Source organism: Caretta caretta, chromosome 4, assembly GCF_965140235.1.
Source record: "Caretta caretta isolate rCarCar2 chromosome 4, rCarCar1.hap1, whole genome shotgun sequence".
NCBI lineage: Eukaryota > Metazoa > Chordata > Testudines > Cheloniidae > Caretta > Caretta caretta.
In genome coordinates this window covers 138,230,848-138,241,962 of record NC_134209.1, presented here as the reverse complement: position 1 = coordinate 138,241,962, position 11,115 = coordinate 138,230,848, and the positions used below count along the sequence as shown (strand labels likewise).

Below are 11,115 nucleotides of genomic sequence, written 5' to 3'. Positions count from 1 at the left end.
ATCATAGAATCATAGAATATAAGGGTTGGAAGGGACCCCAGAAGGTCATCTAGTCCAACCCCCTGCTCGAAGCCTGACCAATTCCCAGTTAAATCATCCCAGCCAGGGCTTTGTCAAGCCTGACCTTAAAAACCTCTAAGGAAGGAGATTCTACCACCTCCCTAGGTAACGCATTCCAGTGTTTCACCACCCTCTTAGTGAAAAAGTTTTTCCTAATATCCAATCTAAACCTCCCCCACTGCAGCTTGAGACCATTACTCCTCGTTCTGTCATCTGATACCATTGAGAACAGTCTAGAGCCATCCTCTTTGGAACCCCCTTTCAGGTAGTTGAAAGCAGCTATCAAATCCCCCCTCATTCTTCTCTTCTTCAGGCTAAACAATCCCAGCTCCCTCAGCCTCTCCTCATAACTCATGTGTTCCAGACCCCTAATCATTTTTGTTGCCCTTCGCTGGACTCTCTCCAATTTATCCACATCCTTCTTGAAGTGTGGGGCCCAAAACTGGACACAGTACTCCAGATGAGGCCTCACCAATGTCGAATAGAGGGGAACGATCACGTCCCTCGATCTGCTTGCTATGCCCCTACTTATACATCCCAAAATGCCATTGGCCTTCTTGGCAACAAGGGCACACTGCTGACTCATATCCAGCTTCTCGTCCACTGTCACCCCTAGGTCCTTTTCCGCAGAACTACCTGAAAGTGGGTTCCAAAGAGGATGGCTCTAGACTGTTCTCAGTGGTAGCAGATGACAGAACGAGGAGTAATGGTCTCAAGTTGCAGTGGGGGAGGTTTAGGTTGGATATTAGGAAAAACTTTTTCACTAGGAGGGTCGTGAAACACTGGAATGCGTAACCTAGGGAGGTGGTGGAATCTCCTTCCTTAGATATTTTTAAGGTCAGGCTTGAGAAAGCCCTGGCTGGGATGATTTAATTGGGGATGGGTCCTGCTTTGAGCAGGGGGTTGGACTAGATGACCTCCTGAGGCCCCTTCCAGCCCCGATATTCTATTCTATGATTCTAAGAGGACACCTGAAAACAATATCGAAATAAATGCCAAGTGGCTCCACCCGAAATCCAACATATTTTAAAACGGTTCTGCAGTTTTGAAGGAAGTATCGTCAGGGTTTTCAATATAATTTTGCCACGCCACACCTCTCCGTGATCATAAAGTAAAATAAACCAAACAATACACCGTGTTTATGTAGAACTTCCACAAAAGAAGTTTATTATTTTGTTACGGTTGTGCCCCCTCTGCTGTCTCCACAGCATAATAAATATTGTTACCATACTGTAGCTGATGATGCTGGTGCACAAAATGAGGAAGTAAATCAAAAGCTATCTTAATTTCAAACTTCATTAGAAACACAGGATAAAGATCAACATTTATGAAATGGAAAAGGGAAAAATGGTAAGGAAAGAGTTTTTATTTTTCAAGCTTCCAAGAGCGTTTTACAAACAATGGAGAGCAAAGTAAAGCTAGAAATGAAATACTTGACAGCATCCTTTTAAAAATTACATCTAAGAAAGCTAATAAAAGTTGAATAAACAAACAGATACTAGAAATAAAAATTTTTACACATATGATATTTGTCTGGGATTTTTATTTCTTTAAAATAATTCATACAAATGGTTACAGTCACAAACATGATTTTAACCAAAAATATTGCTAGCCTACCACATTACCGGGAAGGAATCAATGTAGGCAATGAAATGCTGCTACTTTTCAGTAGTCTAGTGCCTTTTTCGCAAACCACCAATAATATATACTTTAACTGGTGACAAAAAGCACAATGCTTGTTTATACAAAACCTTTTTTTTTTCCTCAAAATTTCTTTGCAATGTTGACTTCATTTTGAAATAAGGGAAATCATGCCAAAATAAGGAAAAACTGTTTTTTCTTTTGTTTACTAAATCATTCTAAAAAATAAGACAAGCAGGTAGAAAAAACAATGCACTGTGTGGCGTAGAAAGAAAAATGGGAAAAATTCATTGTCCTGAGAAGTTTGCCAACTGCCTCATTTTTGGGCATGTTTTAACATATAAAAGAAAGGATTTTAATCTCAAAATTGGTTTGTTGAATGTCTCCCTTATGTGTTTTTTCCTTGTTGACAGCTAAGCAAAACAAACCCTTTTTAATGTTCTAAAAACTGTACACAGACAAGTACATTCATGATATAATTAACTACTAACTTCTTTTGCTTAACAAAGAACCCATAGGACACAGAAACAGTGAATCAGTCCACTGGACAGGGACAAACTACAATTTATATGGAGGAAAAAATGTTTCCGAATCTTCTTTTTGTCTCCCACCTTTTCCTTTTATACTGTATATTGGACCAGTTTCTAAAACAATTATTGTCTCCTCCTGTAAGTTCATGGTTTTGCCTTTATTCAAAATCCAGATTTTTTCCACACACTCTCTGAAGTTGAAATCTCCAATGTTGGGAATGCTGTTTTCTTAGGCTACAATTGGTCACTTGGGTGGTCTCTATCAGCTTCTGGTTTGACTGTTTGGCCGGGGGAAGGAGCATGTGGTGGATGGGCTACAGCAGGAAGGCCGTGTGATAAAGACATGGGGTTAGGAACTATTCCTTCTACTGCCGTAGGTATGCCAGCTGGAGCCACGCTTACAACACCTGGGGGATACCTGCTAAGAGAGGAAAATGAGAACAATTAAAACTCAGAGATGGCTGACGGCAAAGCCCACCTGGCCCAGGAATTGTGCCATCTTCAAGGAGAATGGCAAAGATTTTTGTTTTGTGTATGTAAAGCAAAATTGAGCCCTAAAAACTTGATTTGGTTTTTGAACTTCAAACTTGCTATAGACCTTCAGCATGTGGGAAGGAATGGGGAGGTCACAAACAAAGAACTGTGTTTGTGTTTTGTTACTTTTCCTGGGCAAGCATCATGGTTAAATATTGTAGGGGTTTGCAAGAGAATAACATTTTCAATCTGCAAAAAGAAAAGGAGTATTTGTGGCACCTTAGAGACTAACCAATTTATAGTGGCCGTGATATTATCAGGGCACCAAAAATGGCAAATCGGCAGCTCATGGTCTCTAGATTCTGTGCAGCTGACATTTCAACAACAGCTATGTGTGTCTATCCTCTTTTGTGAGGTTACCAATTTTTTTTTAATCTTCAGCCAAATGCCTCCAATTCACCTTTAGGGGTTCTCTCATACCAGCCACTTATTGTATCCTATAATTCTCTCTCCCACTCCAATCATAAGAACATGCAATTGTCTTTTGTTGTCCTCAACTGGCATTGTGTTTACCCAAGGGCCTTAATGAGGGTGTTTATTTTAAAAGTAGCAGTGTAATCTGCTGGCCTATTACTCATTTAGGCTAAATGGCAGGAATTACAATTGAAGCCTACTGAAACTTTTCTAAATATCAGGGTGGAATTTGGCTGGAATGGCCAGCAAACTCAGAGGAGAGGAAGCAGTATGGAAGCAGCTTTTCTACTTCATCACCTAAATCCCACAGAAGATTCACGTCACAAACACCATACAACTAGAGCTCTGAATGGCTTTTGGGGAAGACATGGCAGGCCAGGAAGTTATCTGTTGGCCTGCTCACTTTGGTGGAGGCTCCCATAGATGTTAATGCTGTTCCTGCTGTTTGGATATCTGTTGATTTAGAGGATCATACCATCTGTCGGCCAACAAATTTAATTCCTCATCCCCCACCCACACGCAACAGAGTACCTTCCATGGAACTCTGCAAGTGTTAATTTAGAGAGTAAAAAGAAAAGGAGTACTTGAAGGAGTACTTCATCCGATGAAGTGAGCTGTAGCTCACGAAAGCTCATGCTCAAATAAATTGGTTAGTCTCTAAGGTGCCACAAGTACTCCTTTTCTTTTTGCGAATACAGACTAACACGGCTGTTACTCTGAAACCAACAATTTATACTTCTCTGCCCCTCCAGAGAGTTTATTCCAGATTGAATTGGCAACTGAAAATGAAATTAGTTCCTACTTTCAGTACTTCAATTTGAATCTTATCAAATTTACTTCAATGCCTATGAATACCTTACAACAGGGCACTGTTTTATTTATTCATATTTAATTTTGAAAAGGGTTTATTCAATAGTTTTTTGTACAAAAATTAAAATACATATCATGAGAGGACAATAATTCTCAAATTAAAAGACACTCCCAACATAGCAGCCCTTGCAACAAAGATTCTCCAGCTTCCAACATCAACCCCTCACCATCTGCCCATTCCTGAAATACTCATGGAAATACATTGTGCTGTCCATGTGCCCACACGGTCAACAAATTTGGGCTCTGACAAATCAGGAAGGGAGCAAATTCCAAAATTGTGTTCTCTTCATAGAGAATTACCTTCCAGACAGCATCTCCCATTTAAACCATACAGGTTCTAGGTCAGGAGTCTCTACTGAAGAATGATATCAGTGTTTGCACAGTAATCCCAATTAATACTAGTAATGAACTATCTTGTGATCCAAATTCTGACCTTCAACCCCTCTTAGCAGAAAAATGTTTCCTATAAATCTAACATCCAAGAGTCATACAATTACTCTTTTGTCCTGAATCTAAACTGGGCGTTATATCAACCAGAATACTGATAACATGTCTCTTTGCTGATGCCGCACTAGTACTGCTCCTGTACTCCCAATTTATTTTGCCATGAACTTTTGGTAAATTCTGTCTCGTTATTTTCCCTAATTCAACTATAACAGTGTTATTCCAACCTTTTAATCAATCTTACCTTTAAACACATGTCATGTAAATTCAGCAATCATTTTATATATGCACCTGGCATTTGCAGCCCCGTTGCTTCACTGTTTCATTCTCTCTTACACTGTTAATCAGCTGATGAATTCTATCCAGAGTCTTACAGTCCCTCTCTCCCAACCCTTCATCTCTGGCATCAATAATCCAAAAAACAAGCCAGGTAATTGTGTCATAAACTAATCTAATTGCCCCAGCAGAACCAAGACATAGCTGATCTCACCTCTGTCAAGCTGCTCCTCTCCCCTCCGCCCCCATAGCACTTTATAACAAAATCTCTAACCTTCTGACCTGGGATTAACAATCAACTGTTTACCCATTTTCAATTTAATCCACTTTATTATTATTTACATTGTAGTAGTGCCTAGAGGCCCCAGCCCCACTGGGCTAGGTGCTGTACAAACACATGACAAGAGAATGTCTCCATCCCAAAGTGTTTATAATTTAAGTAAAGATTTACTCTTCCAGGCAGAGTGTGTGAATCACTCTTTAAATACTCTTTAACATGCTATTCATTGTATAATTTATTCCAGTACAGGTAACAACAATAATATCTAAAGTATGGTTATGCTATTCTTGTCTGTATCTGTTTGAAGGCAGAAGACATTTCAATATCTGTAAACTGCATGATCTCTGTGTCTACTGTGGGTCATGTCAATGTATCTGGCTGTATCTTGCACTTTGTGTCACAGTAAACAGAGGTGTATTATTTAATAAGTAGTCCAATAATGAATATACAACAATAATACACCGCAGTGCATGCCTCTACTTTACCTAAGAATTAAGACTATTACATATAGGTTGGTTCCTTTCCATTTCTCTTACATAATTCATCAAACTTCTCAGGTACATCATTAATCTTTGCTTCTGGAACAGTAACTACAGTCCTCTTTGCCTGACCTTCTTAACAGACCAGCTATCCATGTTTAGCATACAATAAATGAGAGATTTCTTTTCTGCAGGATATTATGATTTTCAAAAGGCATTTGATCTGGATTATGTTCAGCTGGTAATTGCTGAACGTTCTTCTTTGCTTGTAACAACAACATATTTGATTCACTTAGAAGTTCTATCCCTTATCACTATTCAAATAACGATATTTCCAGGATTAAATGTTCTTGTTAGTTTTAGTCTACCAAAAGGCATTTTATACATATTTGCATTTTATACATATAAATGACCATCCACATTCTTATCCATATGGTTTTTAGCACATCTGAAAAATTATACTCCTAGTGAGAGACTGCACAACTCAACTGACTGAATGAAAGTCTCATACTGGAAACAGAAGATAAGACAGAAATACTTGTTTCAAACCATCAATTTAACTTTTGTGCTAAAAGCAGAATGGAATTTAACACTAGCAAGTACTGTTATTTAAATTAATTCTTTCATAAAGCCTCAGCTTCAAATCCATATGTTTTTGTATCACCACAACCAATATGGCAATTGTTCCCATTGGCATTTCTTAAAGACTACCCTACATTGGTTTGTACAGATACAATTTATCAAGTTATTTCAGAAATCTTCCTCCAAATTAAGAAATTGTACAGTACTTTCTTCTCAGTCACTCAGTAGTATTGCCCTCTCTACTGAATTTAGAAAATCTTAACTAAATGCAAAAGCTGTTTGTATTTATGGAAATATTACAAATTTTCATAGATTCATAGATACTAAGGTCAGAAGGGACCATTATGATCATCTAGTCCGACCTCCTGCACAACGCAGGCCACAGAATCTCTCCCACCCACTCCTGTGAAAAACCTCTCACCTATGTCTGAGCTACTGAAGTCCTCAAATCGTGGTTTAAAGACTTCAAGGAGCAGAGAATCCTCCAGCAAGTGACCCGTGCCCCGTGCTACAGAGGAAGGCGAAAAACCTCTAGGGCCTCTTCCAATCTGCCCTGGAGGAAAATTCCTTCCTGACCCCAAATATGGCGATCAGCTAAACCCTGAGCATATGGGCAAGATTCACCAGCCAGATACTACAGAAAGTTCTTTCCTGGGTAACTCAGATCCCACCCCATCTAACATCCCATCACAGGCCATTAGGCCTTTTTACCATGAATATTTAAAGATCAATTAATTACCAAAATCATGTTATCCCATGTTTTCCTTTGAAACTGGCAAATGAAGTTGTGAAATGTTTTAAACTTTTACTATGCTTTTGAAAAAAAATGAATGCATGAACTCGCTATTTTCCTTATTCCTAAAAATATTCTTGATACAGTTGGTTTTGGTTACACTTCTGTACTTATATTACTCCAATTAAATACATATTAAAGCTCTGATCCTGTAAAGTCTTATGCATGTGTTTAACTATCCTCTAAACAGAATTATTCTGTGGATAACTTTCCTATGCTTAACCTTCTGTTGAGGCCAGTAAAAATAGCTTTATTCTTTGATATGTTTTGTTCTTTTACTTAGAGCAACAGATAGGTACATTTAACAAAAATAAATAAATTACAAATTGTTCTGATTTGTATGTATATATCACGATTTTGATCAAGACAAAGTTAATATTTTCCTTGAAGCACAGAATACTTGCCAATATATAGATGATGACACTGGACCCTGAGGCCTGGATCCTGAAAGGTATTTAGGCACCTAGCTCCCATGGATTTCAAATACCTATATATCTTTCAGGACATGGGCCTGTCAGCCCAAAGCTACATTCTGATTGGCCACTTGGATCTTTCTGATAATGTTACAACTGTGCTTCACCCAGTGCACAACTAGGGCTTCAACACTGACACACACAGAGACATACACATACAACGTCCCTTCACTCATTATGAGTGAGGGGAAATGCTGATAGGGAGGGCAAAGAAAATAAACAGCCCTTGGAGCATGTGGGAGGAAAGGAACCTGGGGAAGATAAGGAAAAAAGTGAAGGACTGAAGAAGAATTATGACAGTTTTGAACTGTCCCCTCCCTCAAGACATTGCTTTTCAGCAGCAGTTTTGTGGCCTTGTAAACCACTTTAACTCAATTCATAGTGTAAAATCTCAGCTGGGAGCTGCAAGACTGGGCATCTGCTTTTTATAAGAGTAAATGGCTTGAAATTGGCTTGGAGCCATGAACAGCCACTGTTAAGGCATCAGCAGATAAAGAGATGGGAAAAAAGCAGTCAAAACAGTCCCAGGAACTTACAGAAGAGATAAAATAAGCAAAAAAATAGAGAAATTCAAAATAGTAGTGAAATAATATTTATAAACTTCTGCCTATTTTATCTTATCAATGTACTATGAACTACTACTTACAGTGGGAGGATAAAATGACTAGTTCCAAAAATGCTTTGTAAAGAACATTTAAAAAAGAAATGAAATGTACAATTAAGACGACACTTTCTCCATATACATTTATAACAGCAAAGAGCTACTCCAGAAAGTGCATTGGTGGGCTTTTTGTACATATCTTAGGGGGTTAAAAGCAACTAAGATGTGTACCAATAGCTTACTAATGTAACCCCGCTGTGGCTTGCAGCCATATTATTACCTTCGGCAAAATGAACATTAGCTTCCACTGAACTGATTGCAGCCAGTCAGGACTGCTTCCCTTGCACATACAATCTGCACTGTTCCAAACACTGGCATTGGTGCCTTCCGAAGAGGTAATGAATAGAAGCATACTGACTTATTACATCACTGATTTCAGTCAATCATAATCATGTATGTAGCAATTATATAGTAATAAAACTCTATATATACAGGCCAAATCCAACAATAATTTCACAAAATCCTTTTATTAAATGGTGGCTCTTTCTTTCCTTTAAGCTGGAATAGTTGTCTCTGAGATAAACAGCTATTTCTTTTTCTACTTAAGTATCCTTACCTGTACGCAGCACCATTAAGCTCTGGATGAACTACTCCTGGATCCATGCTGGCCCAGTGTGTAGCTGCAGTCAAATGATCTTTGTTAACACAGTTTTTCAGGCTGTCTGGAATACGACCTAGAGAGTGGATATGAAATACAACATGGAATAAAACATGGATATATCATGTATACTCAATAATAAAGTTTAAGTATACTATATGGTATAAATAATAACATATATTATAAATCTCTGTTTCATTTTTGTTTACTCTCTCCCACATCCAGCCTCTTCCTAAATCCTGTCACTGATTTACCTGTGTCATCTCTAAAGTCCATCTTCCCAAATTGCAAAAACCTGTATCCATACTCTGGCTGTCCTTCAGCTCCAACACTGCAGTCTTCTCCTCTCAGTCTCTGACCTTTTCTTCCTGTATTCTGTTTCAGTAACAGCAAACACACACTTCTGAAAAACTGGGATGAAATCATACTTCCACTGCAGTCAATGGGAATTTTGCCATGGACTTGAATGGAACCAGAATTTCACCCCGGACTCTTATTTACCCTCTTCCTTACTCAAATTCCTCCTTAAATATCCACTGCACATTTTCACCTCTCAGTCGCCAAGTATTTCCTACATTTCTAAAGGTAAATTTAAATACATCTGATGATTGCTCTCTCTCTAACCATTTCCTTCAGTATATTTGCTTAGATTTCATGCAGCCTTCAAGTTACAGCTCTTCAGCTTTTTACAGGCAGATGCAACATGAACCGAAGAAAATGGAAAGACTCCCAAATGATTTCAATGGGTGCTGAATCAGTCTTGAATGTCAGTTTTTGGGATGATCTTGGTTCCCTACTGTAAAATAGATTATAATAATCCCACTCCCATTGAAGTAAATGATTGTATTTCCATTGACTTTAATGGGATCTGGACTGGATCCTGTGTCTATTTTTGGCACCTATCCTGCAAGCATCTTCCTTCTTGGGAAATCTGAGACAAAGGGTTCATTTAATTTCATATATTGATCTTTTCAAATCACTATATTAGCCTTGCTGCCATTTAGACACCCCACCAGTCCCCCTTGCTAACATTTATTTTGCACTTTTGTTTATTTTAAATGTATTTTGCAATCTTCTTTCAACTTGTGACTTTTACTTTTCTGTGTCACACTCCCTTTTTTCAGAGTGGATCTATATTCATGTTCTGTAGGCTTTAGGTTTTTCCTTACCTGTGCTTCTTCCTTTGTACTTTTTTCTACAGCACAACCACACTGGTATTTTTATTTATTTTTAAAATTTGAATGTGTTTCTCTTCCAATGGCATGCATATTACTGAGACATGCAGTCATTTATTATGAGTCTTTTTCCAACTATTCTCTTTCTCTCTGTTCCTCCCAGGGCTTTCATCTACTCAATTTCACTCCACACTTTCTATATCTTTTCTACACTTGTTCTGCTGAAATCCAATGTCTTCTCAATACCCTAATGTTGACTTCACTTTAATCTTACTACAAATCACGTGCAAAAGGTTAAAGTGAGAACAGCTTCAATATAAATCAATGCTTTCTAACTTTGATATCACAACCGTCCTGTTCCAGAGCCTTTCCTGTGCACATTTGTGTGTGGGCTATTGCAGAACTTTTAATATATGACCACCTGTTCCTCTGTAGAGTTAACTGATTCATATCCCATACCCCTGACCTAAGAACGACTCCCACCACCAATGCTGCCTCACTGATTGGCCATCCTAGAAATGCAAAGTGGTTTGCACATCCTATCCCAGAGATCAAGAATGTAACTCTTGTGCAAAAAATCCAACCTCCATTAATTTATGGCGCTAGAATCCCTGCCAGCAGAGTTTCCTGAATTGTACAGCAATGTGTTGGCACTCAACCACAGTGCAAGTGAAATAGATAGGTCTTAACGTCTACAGAGCACTCTATCTGAACTGCACAGAGAAAAAAATGACCAAATTCTAAAGAACTGACAATAGTGATTAGTGAAACATTTTCCAGCACACAGAATGCCACCTTTTATTTTGGACTCTATGGGATTCAAATCGAAACCAAGTTGCCCAAACTTCTCCTTATTTTATTAAAAACAACACGGAGTCTGGCGGCACCTCAAAGACTAACAGATTTATTTGGGCATAAGCTTTCGTGGTTAAAAAACCACTTCTTCAGATGCATGGAGTGAAAATGTCTAATTTTCACTCCATGCATCTGAAGAAGTGGTTTTTTAACCACGAAAGCTTATGCCCAAATAAATCTGTTAGTCTTTGAGGTGCCGCCAGACTCCTTGTTGTTTTTATGGATACATACTAACATGGCTACCCCCTGATACTTATTGTATTAGTATTTTGTATTGAAGACTTCACATATTTTTCCTATATAAACAGTTAACATTTATATGGTTTGCTGTGATACTGGAGTTATTAGGAACTCAGAGTTGAAGTGATTTTTTATCCTTGAAAATTACCCCTTCAGATGTTGAAATGCAAGATGCATTTAAATACAAACTTGGATGAATTTTGAAAGGTA

General features: G+C 38.2%; 1 protein-coding gene across 18 annotated transcripts in view; it reads right to left on the bottom strand.

The window, feature by feature from the left end:
- Positions 1 to 1,586: 1,586 nt before the first annotated feature.
- Positions 1,587 to 11,115, bottom strand: part of CTBP1 (C-terminal binding protein 1) — a 418,690-nt gene continuing 409,161 nt past the window's right edge. For 17 of the 18 annotated variants that reach the window (XM_075128112.1, XM_075128113.1, XM_048849149.2 and 14 more), the window contains 2 exons: positions 8,594 to 8,711; positions 1,587 to 2,652 (listed from right to left, as the gene is read on the bottom strand). In XM_075128112.1, the coding sequence (XP_074984213.1) occupies positions 2,466 to 2,652; positions 8,594 to 8,711 (305 nt within the window). In that variant the 3' untranslated portion in view covers positions 1,587 to 2,465. The remainder of the gene's footprint in view (positions 2,653 to 8,593; positions 8,712 to 11,115) is intronic. The other variant, XM_048849138.1, reaches the window with a different exon arrangement.